The 17,590-nt window shown below is 52.1% G+C and overlaps 1 protein-coding gene across 3 annotated transcripts in view; it reads left to right on the top strand.

Annotated features, from left to right (window-relative positions):
* The first annotated feature begins 2,545 nt into the window (after window positions 1-2,545).
* The window catches only part of LOC138829573 (DENN domain-containing protein 3-like), a 42,490-nt gene continuing 27,445 nt past the window's right edge, over window positions 2,546-17,590 (top strand). For 2 of the 3 annotated variants that reach the window (XM_070025923.1, XM_070025924.1), the window contains exons 1-5: window positions 2,546-2,774; window positions 10,657-10,936; window positions 11,871-11,986; window positions 13,327-13,469; window positions 14,735-14,846. In XM_070025923.1, coding sequence (XP_069882024.1) covers window positions 2,673-2,774; window positions 10,657-10,936; window positions 11,871-11,986; window positions 13,327-13,469; window positions 14,735-14,846 — 753 coding nt within the window. In that variant the 5' untranslated portion in view covers window positions 2,546-2,672. Of the gene's footprint in view, window positions 2,775-10,656; window positions 10,937-11,870; window positions 11,987-13,326; window positions 13,470-14,734; window positions 14,847-17,590 lie in introns of those variants that run through there. The other variant, XM_070025925.1, reaches the window with a different exon arrangement.

Raw genomic sequence — 17,590 nt, forward strand, 5'->3', positions numbered from 1 at the left:
CTCCCAGTTTTTCCTTCCCATCTCCAACCAGAACTTGTATAGTTCATTTTCAACATAGTGTCCAGTAAGTACCATTGCTGCATTAGGGTTTTTTTTTTTTTTTTTTTTTTTTGTGTGTGTGTGTGTGTGTGTGCATGTGCCAGTTCTGGAGCTTGAACTCAGGGTCCCTGATCTCTTTTTGCTCAAGGCTAGCACTCTACCACTTATGCCACGGAGCTGCTTCCAGTTTTTTAATAGTTAATTAGACATAAGTGACCCATGGAGTTTTCCTGCCTGTGCTGGCTTTCAACCATGATCCTCAGATCTCAGCCGCCTCAGTAGCTAGGATTACAAGCGTGAGCCACCAACACCCAGCTGATCTCTAGATTTTCATATTAAGATTACTTTTTTACATAGGGTCTTGTTTTTTGCCCTGTGCCACCCTGGACTGTGATTCTCCTACCCATGGCCTCCTGCATAGCTGGAGGACATCACCGTCAGCTCACCGATAGAGATAACTTCTTGCCTCAACTGGCTTTGACCCATGACCCTCCGGATTTATTCCCCTTCTTGCAGCTAGCATGAAACATCACTATTGACTACTAACTTAAAACATCTTTTTCAGCCTATGTTAGTTGCACAGGGGAGTTTCATTAAGACATTTCCATGCATGCATGCAAGCAAGGTCCCCCATCAACTGCACCCCTTCTAGCAGTCTCCTTGTTCCCTTCCTCTCTCTTCTTAAAGCAATTTCAGCTGGTCTCATTCTATTTTCATAACGTAAACTACTTTGACCTCATTCACCTTGTTAGCTGTGCATCCTCTTGACTTGAATACTCGCTGTCAACAGAGCCTGCTTCACTTCCTGTGTATGATACATACCAAGGAGTCTCCTCACATGCTTCACATGTGCATATATTTTATATTTTCATCAGATTTACCTTCCCCCAACCCCGTTCCCACGACATGCTGTTGAACAGCTTTTAGTGAGGCTTTCTATGCCGTTTTCATACATCTAGCTATTATTATTAATTGTCTGAAATCAGGACTCTCAGCACCTGACGCTTCTACTCACTGGCTGATACTCTAACAGCTGAGGCATGCCTCAAACTCCTTATTTTTTTTGTGAGTTGTGGGGTTTGAACTCAGGGCCTGGGTGTTGTCCCTAAGCTCTTTCACTCAAGGTTAGCGGTCTACCACTTTGAACCACAGCTCCAATTCTGGTTTTCTGGTGGTGAATTGGAGATAAGAGTCTCATGGGCTTTTTCCTGTCCTGGCTGTCTTTCATTCTTAGATCTTGAGCTTCCTGAGTAGCTAGGAATTCAGGCCTGAGCCACCAACACTTAGTTTTTTAAGAGAAAACGAGTTCTACCAAACAGGGCAGGCTTGCCCCTGGCTAGCGCCCACCCTGCTCACCCTTATGACTGTAACTGCCACCCCCCTTCCCACCACAGGGGAGGGAAGAGAAGGCCAGACCTCAGCTCACTCACACAGCTGCTGGGCACACACACGCACAAGCATGCACACTCACGTACACATTCACACACACGCGCGCACACGCACGGGCCTGTCCCACAGCCTTGCCCTGACCATGCTGCTCCCCAGAAAATGCGCCTCCCCCTCCATGGCTGGTGTTTCCTCTTGGGGCCTCCCCCAGCACTCCAGATCCACAAAGCCCCTATTTTCTAGAGCCCGGGAGGCGGGGTGGGGCAAGGCCCTGGGAGGATCGGGGCTGGGTGGGACCGCGGGGGCCGCGGAGGCCCGGGTCCGGAGGAGGCCGGCCCCGCCCACGGCCCACCAGGGCCCGGCCCGGCGCGGCCCATCCGGAGTCCGGAAGCCCCTGGCCGCCTTCCAGCAGCCCGTCCGCCCCGCTTCCTGCGCCGCTCGGGCCGGGTCCCGCTGCGTCCTGCCGGCTTTCAGGCGAACCAGGACCGGGTCGTCCTGACCTTCCTTCCTCCACCAGTCTCTGCGCGTCCACGCAGCCGCCTCCGTCCGGGCGGGAGGCCGGGGCGCGAGGCTGGCCGAGCGGGGACGGTGGGCGCGCCGGCGCGGCCCGGGACCCACCCGCGGAGCCCCAGGACGGTGACGTGGCCTGGATCCCGGGGACCCCGCCCATTCCTTCCGCAGATCGCGAGGGGAGGGGCGGGGACGGAGGGCCGGGCGGGGCACCGGGGAGCCCGGCGTGGCCGCGCGTGCGCCTGACAACACCTCCGTGTTCAGAAAAGACGACCGCGCGGGAGGCCCCGCCCCACAGCTCTGCCTCCTTCCGATGGGCCCCGCCCCCGCCCCCGTCCCCGCTGAGCCCGCTCGCACGCAGCAGGCCCCACCCCCATAGTCCACTTTCTCCAGACCCCGCCTCCATATGGCCTCGCCCCCACAGCCCATACCCTTCAGACCTCTCCCCAAGGCCCGGCCCCCCTCAGTCCCCGCCTCGCCAAGCCAGCTCCCACCCTGCAGGCCCCGCCCCTCAAGTCCTTGCTCTCCAGACCCCGCCCCTATACCGACTCCGCCCACTGAGCACCGCCCCTTACGGAGTCCCGCCCCCGTCCGGCCCCGCCCCCTGCCGGTCCCGCCTTACAGGCTGCGCACGGCAGCTCCCGCGGGCTCGACGCCGCTCGGTGGCGGGCTGTGAGATCGGGTCCGGCGGCCCGGGGCACCCGAGCGCCCGGTGCTCGGCGGGCCGCGGGACGGCCATGGCGGAGGCCGCGCCGCAACCTCTGTCGCTGCCCTCGGGGCTGCTGGAGCTGTGCGCGCTGGTGGGCGCCCCTCAGGACAAGCTCCGCGGCCTCGAGCAGGTAGGTCTGCGAGGGAAACTGAGGCGGGGTTCGGGTGACGGCCCGAGAGCGGGGTCGGGCGCATCGCGGGCGGGCGCCCGGGTGCACCGCGAGCCCCGGCCTGCGGTGGTCCGCGCGCGCCCGCGGAGCCCAGGGCCGGGCGGGCCGGGCGGCTGGCGGCGGCCGACGGCTGCTTGCCCAACCGTGCGGGAAGGGGCGTCCTCCCCGGGGACCGGGGCGCGGGCCGGCCGGGCCTGAACCCGGGCTGTACCTGGCGATGCAGAGGGGCGCTGGCTATAGCCCCCCCTCTGGCTCCGGGTGTCCCCCCATCCCCACTCTTCTCGAAGTGTTGACTCAAGGGGACTCACCCCGCCCCCCCCCCCCCCCCCCGAGTGTGTCATAGACCAAATCCTGGCGATTTGATCATTTCCTTCATTTCCCAGCTTGGCTGTCTCCTGAGTATGCCGTGGAGACTAATATGGACTAAGGAGATTTCGAGCTTTAAACATTCTGCAGTTAGTGGTGAGGTGAGGCACAAAGCCCCTCCTCCCTTTCCTTCGTCGACACCCCAAAGCCCCCCCCCACTTCTCTTTCCCCAGGAAAACAACACTTTTAGGAAATTACATTCTCCCCTTTGTTTCCGCTTCTCATTTTTTTTCTTAATTCCAGAGCCCTGGCTTCTCTTTCTTTTTCTTTTTCTAGATATTCTTTTTTGTTCGTTTGTTTGTTTGCCAGTCTTGGGGCTTGAACTCAGCTGAACACTGTCCCTGAGCTTCTTTGGCTTAAGGCTAGCACTCTACCACTTGAGCCACAGTGCCACTTCCAGCTTTTTTTTGTTTATATGGTACTGAGGAATTGAACTTAGGGCTTCAAGCATGGTAGGCAAGCACTCTACCACTAAGCCACCTTCCCAGCCCTAGATATTTTATTTTTGGTCGGTCGTGGGGCTTGAACTCTGGGCCCTGGGCACTGTCCCTCAGCTCTTCAGCTCAAGGCGAGCGCTCTACCACTTGAGCTACAGCGCCACTTCCGGTTTTCTGGTGGTTTATTGGAGATAGGAGTCTCACGGTCTCTCCTGCCCAGGCTGGCTTTGAACCGCGATCCTCAGATCTCAGCCTCCTGAGTAGCTAGGATTACAGGCGTGAGCCACCAGCGCCCGGCAGCCCTAGATATTTTTAAGTGATCAATTTTATTTTATTTTATTATTTGCTGGTCCTGGGGCTTGAACTCAGGGCCTGGGCACTCTCTGTAAGCCTCTTTGTGTTTAAGGCTAGTGCTCTACCACTTGAGCCACAGCACTACTCCCAGATTTTTCTGAGTAGTTTATTGGAGATAAGAGTCTCATGGACTTTCCTGCTAGGTCTGGCTTTGAACCATGATCCTCACATCTCAGCCTCCTGAGTAACTATGATTACAGGCGGGAGCCACCAGCACTGGGCTAAGCTGACTTTCTTTTTAGACCCTTCTGTGGCCCTGTTTTTCTCCGATCTACTATGCCCAGGAGGACACTGTCATTTTCCCCAGAGGTGCCCTTAATGTTCAGCCAAGGTATGTGTGCAAGTGTTGCCTTTCCACATATTCACACTGGAAGGTAGAGGAAGGTCTGATTATTTTAGTGACAGCAGTCTACCATTCAAATGGGTACTGGAAGCACAGTGGTTGATACCAAGAAAATCTGTTGCTCAAAATAACCAAATAAATATTTGTGAATGTCCGGGGAGTTTCTTCTGCTAGGCTTTATTACCAAGTCAATTTTGACTTCAGTAAAAAGTATCACTGAATATGGAAATGATTTCTGCTTCTCCTTCCTGTCTTTCTTTTCCCTTCCACCCCCAGGTCAGCAGATCCTTTTTGGTCTCCTTGCTCTCTAGACCTCTCCTTCTGATTGGCTATTTGGCAGTTGCCTTCTTTTCCTTAGAATAGAAAATGACCTGTTTTCACGTGCGGCCTCCTCATTGTGTCACCAGGTTTGCTTTGTGGGCATTGCAGCCTATGGGCTGCAGTGGGCTCCCTGTGTTTTGAGGCATGTGTCTGAGAGAGGAGAGGCATGTTTACAGGGCTGCTTTCCCAGCTTAAAGAGGCTGCAGCCCACCCTAGGTCAAGTGAGACTTTGTGCCTCTGTATTTAACTTTAATCTCCCTTGTTCTAAACTCTAATTCTGGTAGTGTGTTGGCAAAGAGTACTGAAAAAATAGTCCAGGATTAGCAAAAAATAAAAAAAGAGGAGATGGAATTTCTGGTATACTCCTACTTTTAAGACAACAGCAAGGGCTGGGGAGGTGGCTCAGTGGTAGACTGCTTGCCTTGCATGCGTGAGGCCCTGGGTTTGATTTCCTCAGCACCACATAAGCAGAAAAAGCTGGAAGTGGTGCTGTGGCTCAAGTGGTAGAGCGCTTGCCTTGAGCTGAAGAGCTGAGGGACAGCGCCCAGGCCCAGAGTTCAGGCCCCATGACTGACAAAAAACAAAACAAAACAAGACACCATCAACATTGCAATTAACCAAACATAATTTTACTTTTTTAATTAAAAAAAATTTTGGTGGCACTTGGGTTTGAACTCACGACCTTGCAGCTCACTTGGTTTGCTTGGCTGGTGCTCTACTACTTGAGCCATTCCCTAGCCTAGCTTTATTTTTATTTATTTATTTGCCAGTCCTGGGGTTTAAACTCAGGGCCTAGGCTCTATCCCTGAGCTTCTTTTGCCCAAGGCTAGCACTCTACCACCTGAGCCACAGCACTACTTCTGACTTTTTCTATGTATGTGGTACTGAGGAATCGAACCTAGGGCTTCAGGCATGGTCGGCAAGCACTCTGCCACTAAGCCACATTCCCAGCCCTAGCCTAGTTTTATATTGGCTATTTTGTAGATGGAGCCTCACAGGCTTTTCTGCCCAGGTTAGCTTTAAACTTCAACCTTGTGGATCTCAGCCTCATAAGCTAGCTAGCATTACAGATTTGAGCCACTGGTTTCTGGTTGAGATTTATTTATTTAGCAATTTTCTTTTGAATGCCTAAGGCTCTAAAAGTAAATATGAATATTACTTAAAAAAAAACAAACAAACAGCCAGGTGCTGGTGGCTCATGGTTGTAATCCTAGCTACTCAGAGGGCTGAGATCTGAGGATCGCAGTTCAAAGCCAGCCCAGGCAGGAAAGTCTATGAGACTCTTATCTCCAATAAACCACCAGAAAACCAGAAGTGGTGCTGTGGCTCAAGTGGTTGAGCGCTAGCCTTTAGCTGAAGAGCTGAGGGACAGCACTCAGGCCCAGAGTTCAAGCCCCATGACCACCACCACCACCACCACCACCACCACCACCACCACCACCACCACCACCACCACCACCACCACCACCACCAAGAACAACAAGGATGGCCGAGGTATGAGACACACTCAATGTCAGGTTAAGATAGAGCCTTAACTCCGTGTTTTCTTAGTTGTGGTGGTAGTGGTAAGCATTAAGACAGAATTCCAGAATAAGAGAGGCTCAGGTGAGTTACTGTGGTGAGTTACATTTCCCCTACCTCCTGACTGTAGGAGACCCCCTTTTTTTGGCAGCTACGATGTGAGGGGTCTGGGATGAACTCCTCGGAGAGTAGCCGAGAAATGTTCCCAGCTGCTTCCCGGTGTGGGTCCCCAGTACTCCTCTGTGGGAGTCACCTTGTCGTGGCAGTAGTGGTGAGCACCTGGCTCTCCATTCCTGGGGTGGCAGCAGCCAACAGGACATCCTGGATGGTAGTTCTTGTGCCCCCACTCTGCCATTAGTGCAGGAGCCACAGGCCACAGGGGGCCCCTGAGACCTTGAAGCCATCGTATTCATCTCAGTAGCCACAGACTGCAGCTGTGTCGGCTGGCCTGGCTCGAGCCCTGAGGAAAGGTGGATTTCTGTCGTATTTCACTCATCATGGCCAGTTCTGGATCTGTAACTTGAGATAGCCAATTAGGGAGCTGTGGTTTTAAAACTTTCTGATTAGGTTTTTATTTTAGGAAAACAGGAAAGATAGATATTGGGTGGGAGCTTAATAAGTCAGCACTTGGGACAGAAGAGGAGGAAATAGCCTCAGCCCTGCACCTGTCCTCTCAGTTGGAGGGTAAGGGCGGTGTGATGTGTGACACCAAGTGATCAGTGAGCATTATTATTATTATTATTATTATTATTATTATTATTATTATTATTATTATTATTTTGGTTATACTGGTTGAACTCAGGGCTTTGTACCACTGAGTTTTGCCTCTAGCTTTTTTTTGTTCTTGTTGTTGTCAGTCTGGGGGCTTGGATCCTGGGCCTAGGCACTGTCTCTCAGCTTTTCTGCCCAAGGTGAGTGCTCTACCATTTGAGCTATAGCACCACTTCTGGCCTTTTCTGTTTATGTGGTGCTGAGGAATTGAACCCAGGGCCTCATGCATGCAGGGCAAGAGCTCTACCACTGAGCCATCCCAGCCCACCTCTAGCTTTTTTTAAACAGTTATTTTTGAGATAAGGGTCTCACTTCCTGCTCAGACTGGAACCTGGATCATGTCCTTCTGTTTGTTGCTTTCTTATATAATTGATTTGACAGTTGCATGCCATCACACCCAGCTTCCATTGTAATACAGTCTCACAGACATTTCTGCCCTTTCTGGCCAGGAATCAGGATCTTCTCCATCTTTGTTGCTATGTAGCAGCTATTGGTTGAGAAGGGGTCTCAAATCTGTGCCCAGTCTAGCCTTGAACCTTGATTCTCCTCATTTTAGTCTTCCAAGTAGTTAGTGTTACAGGTCTGAGTCACTGGTACCTGGATAACCTAATAAACCTCCTCTTCTTGGGCCGGTCCATTTCCAAGAAATTTTCTGTTGGATAGATGCAACTGTGCATGGGTGAAACTATGCATATATTGTTTGGCGTGAAGAGTCTTTCACAGCTACCCAGGTGCCTTGGAAAGGGGAGGGTAGATGACTTCCTGGACTCTGACACAGTGAAGTACTATAGCTGTGAAAGGAGAACTCAGAAGGCTTGGGAGCAGTTTTAAGTCAGATGACTGCATTGTGAAAAAATGTTACAAGTTTACATTTGCATAAAGAAAGAAAGGAAGTATCCAGGGTGGGGCTGGTAGAGCTACCTTTGAGTGGTGAATTAATGGGAGGGCCTTCCCATTAAGTAAATATTCAATAAATATAAATAAAGTATTCTCTTTATTACATGTGTACATATTATTCCTTGTGGAAAGTGAGGTGGTATTGCTTATCCAATCAGAAAAGACAGGGGTGGGTGGGAGGGGGCCCGCAGGAGGTGATGGATGGGGAGGGGAGGTATGGTAGGAGGCTACAGGAGGTGTTTACATAGGGGATGACCCCCGGGAGGGGGAGCTCTGAGCCCATCTGTCTCAGTGGAAGGCCTTCTGTTGGTGGGGTGTGGGCTGAGTGTGTACCTGGGGGTGCACAGGAAGAGAAGCTTGCTCACTGCAGAGGTGCTGTGTGCCTGGGACTCTGGAGTGGTGGGTGTCTTGGATGCCTTAGAGGTCCCTTGTCTGGGGAAGCTCTGGGACATGCTATCTATCCTGTGATGCACACAGCACACACATGTTTTGCCCAGGGGAAGATCGCAGTAATGGTGACACTGAAGGGAGGGGCTGGGGGAGCAGGGTAGGTTTGGTCCCTCGGTACCTGATACACTCTCTTCCCCACCCCCAGACCAGGACTCCAGCAGGACGCTTGGCTCATTGGCTGGCACTCTGAGAGCTGAGCCACGCCTTACCCCACTGGTGTGCTCTTTCAACAGGGGGTGCCCTCTTGGCCTATGTGGATTGGGGTGTTGTGGTTCTCGGCCTCACCCCTGGAAGTGTTTGCTCCTGGTTCCTCTGAACCACAGGCTGTGTGGGGCTGGGGTTTTGGATCTCCAGGCCCTGCACATCAGGGAGCTGGTGTGTGGTACCTGGCCTGGCCCCGCCCGGGCATGGTTTACAGATGGGATGTGGAGGTGGAGTCCCAGGTTGGCAGACGCAGTGCAGTCTTCTCCCACAGGGAATCTAGATGGCATGTTTTCATTGCATTTTAAAATAATGAAACCAGCAGGAGCATAGCCTTTGAACCGCTGGAGCCTGGCTTGCCACGGGAGTGCGGGAGGTGCTGGAAGGCTCTGGGTTTCTCTGATTCTTACCAACATGTTGGCTGGCGGCTGTCCTTTTCTGCTGGCTGAGAGCCTGCATTCCTAGAGTGCAGTTCCCCTTCCTCCTGTCTTCCCCGTGCTGTGGACCCAGCCTATCCCGGCTGAGACCTTTCTGTTTTCAGTTAGCTTAGCATCTGAGCCATTTCCTTCTTCCTCAAGAATTACGTTTTGTTTTGAGACAGCAGGGTCTGCTGTGTGGCCCAGGCTGGCCTTGAACTCACTATGCCCCTGCCTTAGCTTCTTGAGTTGTGGGGTCGCAGGTGTGTGCCATCACGCCGCACTTGCGGACTTGCTGCATTTTCCCCATGTTCTTTGGAAGATCTGAAGCCAGCAGGCAGTGCCGGGGCTCAGGGAGCTCACGGTTAGCGTTGTAATTAGGGAAGCCGCTCAAAGCTCAGCCCATGCTCTTTATCTTACTTGGGGAAGAATGGGCAGGCAGAAGGCTAAAAAAGGCATCGTGAGTCCCTGCAGTTGGCCCACACCTGTAATCCTAGCCACTTAGGAGGCTGAGATCTGCCCATCTTGGTTTAGAGCCAGCTTCGGGCAGAAAAGTCCTTCTGAAACTCTTTTTTTTTTTTTTTTGGTAGGCCGTGGGGCTTGAACTCTGGGCCTGGGCGCTGTCCCTCAGCTCTTCAGCTCAAGGCGAGCGCTCTACCACGTGAGCTACAGCTTCATTTCCGGTTTTCTGGTGGTTTATTGGAGATAGGAGTCTCATGGTCTCTCCTGCCCGGGCTGGCTTTGAACCGCGATCCTCATATCTCAGCCTCCTGAGTAGCTAGGATTACAGGCGTGAGCCACCAGCGCCTGGCTCTTTTTTTTTTTTTTTAATTGTGAAAATACCGTACAGAGGAGTTACAATTACATGGGCAAGGTAATGAGTACATTTCTTATCAAGCATTGTTGCCTCCTCCTTTGTTTCCCCTTCCTATCCCTTCTCATCTTCCCTCCCATCCCCCCCCCAGCTCTTTTTTTGGGGGGGGGTCTGGTCGTGGGGCCTGAACTCTGGGCCTGGGCGCTGTCCCTCAGCTCTTCAGCTCAAGGCTGGCGCTCTACCACTTGAGCCACAGCGCCACTTCTGGCTTTTTTCTTTTTGCTTATGTGATGCTGAAGAATCGAACCCAGGGCCTCAGGCATGCAAGGCAAGCACTCTACCACTGAGCCACCTTCCCAGCCCTTGAGTGGTTCCTTCGAGAAAGGAGTCTCCTGGGGGTGACTTACGCCTGTAATCCTAGCTATTCAGGAGGCTGAGATCTAAGGATCACAGTTCAAAGACAGCCCGGGCAGGAAAAGTCTGTGAGACTCTTGTCTCCAATAAACCACTTAGCAAACCGGAAGTTGTGCTGAGGCTCAAGTGGTAGAGTGCTTGCCTTGAGCTGAAGAGCTGAGGGACAGCGCCCAGGCCCAGAGTTTAGGCCCCACGGCTGACAAAAAAAAAAAAAAAAAAAAAAGTCTCCTGGGTACTTTTTTTGCCCAGGCTGGGTTTGAACTGCGATCTTCAGATCTCAGCCTCCAGAGTAGCTAGGATGACAGGCGTGGGCCATTGGTGGCTCCCAGGTCCAGTAAGTTCCTAAAAGAATGTTCCCTGCTGTCCTTACCGACGTGAGCTCCTTGGCCTCTCACTTGGACCCCTTCCCAGGGCAGTGCGGAGCTACTGGGCCTGTGTGCTGGGCGGTGGAGGCAGAGGGGAGGCTGAGGGTGTCCAGGTAGGGGGGACATTGAAGAACAGGAGCAGACACCTGACCAGTCTTCTTTCCCCTGCTCAGGTTGCCCCGACAAGGGGAGGCAGAAGCCTTTCTTCCCTGGAGCCAGAGGTGCTGTCTGTGTTTGTGCCTCCCTTCACGAGTGGAGAGGACAGCCAGGTGGCGGGCGCCGGCAGTGGCACGCTGGGCAAGGGCCGAAGACGCTCCTTCCGGAAGAGGAGAGACAAGCCCCGAGCCGAGCCCCCCAGGGATCTCCAGGGTCACTCCAAGGGGCCAGACTTGGAGGATGTCAGCATCCCGGGCGGCGTGGACCTCCTTGCCTTGCCCCAGCTGTGCTTTCCAGGTGTGCCGCGTGGGGGGGGGGGGGGCCTGTGGTGTCTGTGCCAGAGGCTCATGTGTCCACGTGGGGAGGATGGCACATCCCAGCCGTCGGCGGGATAGTGTCGGGGCAAGCTAAAGCCATAGGGAAGTTGAAGTCACTTGGTGTCCGCCGTGCCCAGCAGCCGAGTCCTGGAAGGCAGGAGGCATAGACCTCCAGGGTCCGCACGAGAAGGGGCTTTGCAAGGTCTCTGTGCTTGGACTGGAAAGGAAGTACTGAAGGGCTTGGAGATGGTTAGAAGATCGCCCTGGGGTGGGTTGGGTCCCAGAGTGCCTGAGCCTCTCCCCTCCCATTTCTATGTCACTGAACAAGAAGCTCAGGGCCCCCTTCTGTCCCCATGTGCTCCAGTGCCAACTGACTGGTGAGCCCAGGCTTCTTTTTTTAAAAATTTTTTTAAATTTTATTTATTTATTTTTGCCTGTCTTGGACCTGAACTCTGGGCCTGGGCGCTGTCCCTCAGCTCTTCAGCTCAAGGCGAGCACCCTACCGCTTGAGCCACAGCACCACTTCCGGCTCTTTCTGCTTATGTGGTGCTGAGGAATTGAACTCAGGGCCTCATGCATGCAAGGCAAGCACTCTATTACTGAGCCAACTTCCCAGCCCAACCCAGGCTTCTTTTTATCCCCAGTTTTATGAAATGATCAAGTGGCTGGTGTTGGACCCTTAGACCAAGAGTTTGGCCCAGGGACTTCCTGGGGCTCTCTGGGGACAGGTGTGGGGTAGGCATCTGCTGCCCCTCCCCTGGGCACTCACCTGGATGGGCTTGGGTGATGGCGGAGAAGCTGCAGAGGGAGAGGATGGGGTGGGTATCTGTGTACATGGGAGGAGGGGGTTGGTGGGTAGCACAGGCCTTTGGGTGGTGGTGGATCTGTTTACCCTCTCTCTGCCTGGCCTGCAGGGGGCGTGTGTGCGGCCTGGGAACCCAAGGAGGACCACGTGCACTTCCTGGTCCTCACTGACGTCTGCGGGAACAGAACTTACGGCGTGGTCGCCCAGTACCACCGGCCCCTGCACGTAGGTGACTGAACCTGGTGGAGAATGATCAAATACCTGAAATTCTCCATTTTAAATGGTGTGATTAACCCACTGTGTGTTCACAGTGTTGTGCCACCACTGTCTGGCTCCAGTTCTTTTTTTGTGTGTGCCAGTCCTGGGGTTTGAACTCAGTGCCTAGGTACTGTTTTCTAAGCTTTTCTGCTCAAGGCTAGTGCTTTACCCCTTGAGCCATACCTCCACTTCTGATTTTCTGGTGGTTAATTGGAGATAAGAGTCTTACTGACTTTCTTGCCTGGGCTGGCTTTGAACCATGATCCTCAGATCTCAACCTTCTAACCAGCCAGGATTATAGGCAACAACCAATCATGCTTGACTAGTTCCAGAACTTTTTTTTTTTTTTTTTTTTGGGTCCGGTCGTGGGGCCTGTACTCTGGGCCTGGGTGCTGTCCCTCAGCTCTTCAGCTCAAGGCTAGCGCTCTACCACTTGAGCCACAGCGCCACTTCTGGCTTTTTTCTTTTTGCTTATGTGGTGCTGAGGAATCGAACTCAGGGCCTCAGGCATGCAAGGCAAGCACTCTACCACTGAGCCACCTTCCCAGCCCTAGTTCCAGAACATTTTTATCCCTCCTAGACCCCATGTTCTAATCTAGCCACCCCCCCCACCCCTGAGTACTGGCAGACTGCTAGGCTGCCTTCTATCTGGATTTTTTTCTTCTGGATATTTCAGGATGTGAAATTGTACAATATGTGGCCTTGTGCTAGTTTCTTTCCCTCAGCTTGATAGTTCTGAGGCTTATCTATGTCCTGATACGTGCTGAATTCCTTTTTATGGCTGAATAATGTTCTACTATTTGTGGGCCTGTTTGATTTCTATTTCTCCACGAACGGGTGTCATTGATAGACTGGTGAGTGTGTTTGGCTTACAGTTTGCCTGCCGTGCAAGGTGCTTGGTTTTTGACTTCCAAGCACTTGTCTTCCATTACAGCTGGGAGTATTGTCTGGTTGAGGCTGTGTTTGTGACTCTGTCTCCCTCCCTACACAAAGCCTTAAATAACCCCTTCCCTCAGGCCTGCCCATGCACCCCTGCTGGGACCCTGGCTGTGCTGTCACCCAGGTTGAGATCCCCTCGTATCGCCCTTGGCCTGTGTGGCATGTGGCGTGTGGCCGTGGCATGTCTCCATAGGGAGACGCGTGCCTGTGGTGTTAGGTGTCCCTACCCCACCCAGGGCAGTGTGTGCCTGGCTGCCTCTGACTGGGGCACTGAGATCCCAGGGCACCCGTGTCCCTTGGCCTGGGTGTGGGGCGCCTGAGCCTCTGTGGGAGGTGACGGGGCGATGGCTGGCGTTACTCTTCTTCAGGACGAGTACTGCTTCTACAGCGGGAAGACTCACTGGGAGCTGTCGCGGCCCAGCGCAGGCACCGCCGGCTGCTTTGTGCCCTTCGCAGTGTGTGTGGTGTCCAGGTTCCCGTACTACAACGCCCTCAAGGACTGCCTCTCCTGGTGAGCCGGGGCCCCCTGGCGGCATGGGTGGCCCCATCCAGAGAGGGACTCGCGCTGCTGTGATTTCACACTGGAGGTGCTAGCACTCGGTTGAGGCGCGCTACGTGGACTGAACTAAAACTCACCGATTCAGTATTCTGTTCATTGTCTCAACACCTGTGCCTCTGTGCGACTCCCTGCTGTGGAGGAGGACAGGTCACCGGGTGCCTCCCCTTCACAGCCCGCTCCCTGCCCTGCCGTCAGGACGCCGCTCACCCACTCGCTCACCCACTCACTCCTCCTACTCCATGCATGGTGCTAGGGTTGGACTTGCCAGGCAGGCACTCTACCACTTGAGCCATTCTCCTCCCCCATTATTTGTTGGCTTGTTTATTATGTTTGAGACAAGAGCTTGCCCTGGCGCCCAGGCTGGCCTCAAGCCTGTGATCCTCCTGAGTGCAGGGATTATAAGTGTGTGCTATGCCTGTTCCATTCTTAAAGTCATCTACTTAAGTCTGAATGCATTTTGGAAACAAGCTTCTTCAAGCTGTCTCCTTCGGGGTGGCCAAAGTCTATTTCATACTGAAGTCTTAATACACAGAAAAGCATGATATCCAGCCATTGTTTCACACATTGAACAGACCCCCATGACCAGTGTCTAGAGCAAGGAACAACATGGCCGCACCCGTTCCCAGGTCTTCACACCCCTTCAGGTACTTCCACCCTCCAGCCTTCTCCCTGTGAGTTGGGGAGGAAAGGCCCCAGGAAGGGCTCAGCCTGGTTAGAAATGCTGAGGGGCAAAACTGGGTGGAGCTCAGCTGCAGAGGGCAAGCGAGCGGTGCCTGGCAGGCCTGAGGCTGGGGCTCTGTCTCAGCACTGAGGATGACAATAGAAATGTTGCTTTGAGCCGGGCACCCAAGGCTCACACCTGTAATCCTAGCTACTCAGGAGGCTGAAATCTGAGAATTGTGGTTCAAAGCCAACTCAGGCAGGAGAAAGTCTGTGAGACTCTTTATCTCCAATCAATTACCAAAAAAGACATAAGTAGAGCTGTGCCTCAAGTGCCTCAAGTGGTAGAGCACTAGCCTTGAGCAAAAAAGCTCAGGAGCAGTGCCAGACCTTAAGTTCAAGCCCCAAGAGCAGCGCGCGCGTGCGCGTGCGCGCGCGCGCGCACACACACACACACACACACACACACACACACACACACACACACACACACACACACACACACACACACACGCTACTTCGATTTTTGTGACTTGAATCTTGTGTTTTGATTTCAGCTTATTGACCCATCTGAAGCTCTGTAAAGACTTTGAAGTTGATAATCATATCAAAGACTTTGCTGCAAGACTGTCGCTGATTCCCAGCCCACCACCTGGACCACTGCACCTGGTGAGTTAATCCTGGAATCATGTGAACCCGGGTAGCTAGGATTACAGGCATGAACCACCAGTGCCCAGCTGTTTTGCTTTTCTGAAAACATCTATTAGCCCGGTCTGGTAGCTAAAACCTGTAATCATAGGGCACTTGGGAGATTTGAGATCTGAGGATGACAGTTCAAAGCCATCCTGGGCAGAAAATTCCATGACTCCATCACCAAAAATAATGAGCAAGAAGCCAGGTAGCCAGTATAACTGGGGTGAGAAAAAAATGAATCCTCTTGCATTGTTGGTGGGAATGTAAACTAGTACCACCACTCTGGAAGGAGGTTTGGAGATTCTTCAAAAAGCTAAACATTGGTCTTCCCTATGACTGTGCCATACCACTCTTGGGCATCTACGCATATCATTACAAGTCAGGATGTAGTGAAGACACTTGCACACCTATGTTCATTGCTGCACTGTTCACAACAGCCAAGTTATGGAAACAGCCCCACTGCCCTACAACAGATGAGTGGATTAATAAAATGTGACATATACATACATATAGAATGTGATATATACGTATGTATATACATACACATATATACATACATATACACACATACACACAATATGGAATTCTACTCATCCATGAGAAAGAATAAGCTTATGTCATTTGCAGGGAAAATGGATTGACTAAGAACAAATCATGCTAAGTGAGGTAAGCCAAGCTCAGAGAGACAGATGGCATATGTTTTCTCTCATATGTGGAAGCTAGATCTAAAATCTAACTGGACATAGTGACTTATACAGGACTCTTGACATTCACACATACTCAGACTAAAGGAGGATACCCTTACGGGAGGAGCACAAAGCTGTTACTTCTCTGGACATTAAAAAACATTAGTTCCTGCCAGGTACCAGTGGCTTACAACTGTAATCCTAGCTACTCAGGAAGCTGAGATCTGAGATCTGGTTTGAAGCCAGCCTAGGCAGAAAAGTTCTGATGAAACTCTTTAAACTTTTTTTTTTTTGTTGGTCGTGGGGCTTGAACTCTGGGCCTGGGTGCTGTCCCTCAGCTCTTTAGCTCAAGGCTGTACTACCACTCGAGCCACAGCACCACTTCTTCATGACTCTTATCTGCAATTAACCACTCATAAACCAGAAGTGGTGCTGTGGCTCAAAGTGGTAGAGTACTAGCCTTGAGCAAAAGAGCCCAGGGACACTGCCCAGGACCTGAGTTCAAGCCCCATGATCAACCAAAACAATGTTATTCATTGAAATGGAAAAAAGCCAGTGTAGAGGCATGGTTCAAGTGGTAGAGTGCCAGCCCAGAGCAAGTGTGAAACCCTATGTTCAAATCTTGATATTTACTACTGGCAACACAAAAGGACATCTGTCAGATGTTTTGAAGTGTTTGATGAATGTCTAGTTTTGCTTTACTAGTAGAGAGTACAGGGAAATCCTTATTTTTCTTCTTCTTCTTTTTTTTTTTTGTTGGCCGTGGGGCTTGAACTCTGGGCCTGGGCGCTGTCCCTCAGCTCTTCAGCTCAGGCCAGCGCTCTACCACTTGAGCCACAGCACCACTTCCGGTTTTCTGTTGGTTTATTGGAGATAAGAGTCTCACGGACTTTCCTGCCTGGGCTGGCTTTGAACCATGATCCTCAGACCTCAGCCTCCTGAGTAGCTACGATTACAGGCGTGAGCCACCGGTGCATGGTTTTCCTTATTTTATTGTTATCATCAAGTAGTTGTACAAAAGGGTTATAATGTCAAAAGTCAGGTTAGAAGTACAGTGTGTCTTGTCACTGTCACCCCTTCCTTTGTTCTCCCCCATTCCCCCTGTGGTCTACCCACAAGTTACATAGCTCATTTGTTACATAGTGTATGTTGAATACAGTGACTGCATTTGCTCACCCTTCCTCCCATTACTGTGCCTCCTCCTTGTCCTTTCCTCAAAACCTGTTTCCCCTTCCTCAAATTCATTTTGATAAATAGTGCATTAGCTGTTCAGGGCGTTACACTTGTTGGGAACGAGTGTGTCCAGTAGTCCATCTCCTCGCGTGGCCGGGAGGCTGTCCCGGGAGGAGCCACACTACCCTTGTCTTGACTGCACAGGTGTTCTGGGGAAATGAAGCTGAACTGATGAACTATCTCAAAGCAATGTCACTTAGGAAAATGGCCTTTAAAAATGATTTCTTCTATGTTGTGAATGGAGATAGGAGGGAAAAAGTGGAGGAGAGCAAGGGAAGGGGCGATACTGTCCAAAAAGAAATGTACTCTTGGGGGGCTGGGAAGGTGGCCCAGTGGTAGAGTGCTTACCTTGCATGCATGAGATCCTGGGTTCGATTCCTCAGTACCACATAAGCAAAAAGAAAAAAGCCGGAAGTGACACTGTGGCTCAAGTGGTAGAGCGCTAGCCTTGAGCTGAAGAGCTGAGGGACAGTGCCCAGGCCCCAGAGTTCAGGCCCCACAACCGGACCCCTCCCCCAAAGAAAAAGAAAAAGAAAAAGAAATGTACTCTTGGGCTGGGAATGTGGCTTAGTGGTAGTGTGCTTGCCTAGCATGCATAAAGCCCTGGGTTTGATTCTTCAGTACCACATATACAGAAAAAGCCAGAAGTGGCACTGTGGCTCAAGTGGTAGAGAGCTAGCATTGGGAACAGAGAGGCTCAGGGACAGTTCCCAGGCCCTGAGTTCAAGCCCAGGACTGGCAAAGAAAAAAAAGGAATATACTCTTTACCTGACTTATAAAACTGTAACCTCTCTGTTCATC

Source organism: Dipodomys merriami, unplaced genomic scaffold (assembly GCF_024711535.1).
Source record: "Dipodomys merriami isolate MVZ:Mamm:240054 unplaced genomic scaffold, mDipMer1.0.p SCAF_174, whole genome shotgun sequence".
Lineage (NCBI taxonomy): Eukaryota > Metazoa > Chordata > Mammalia > Rodentia > Heteromyidae > Dipodomys > Dipodomys merriami.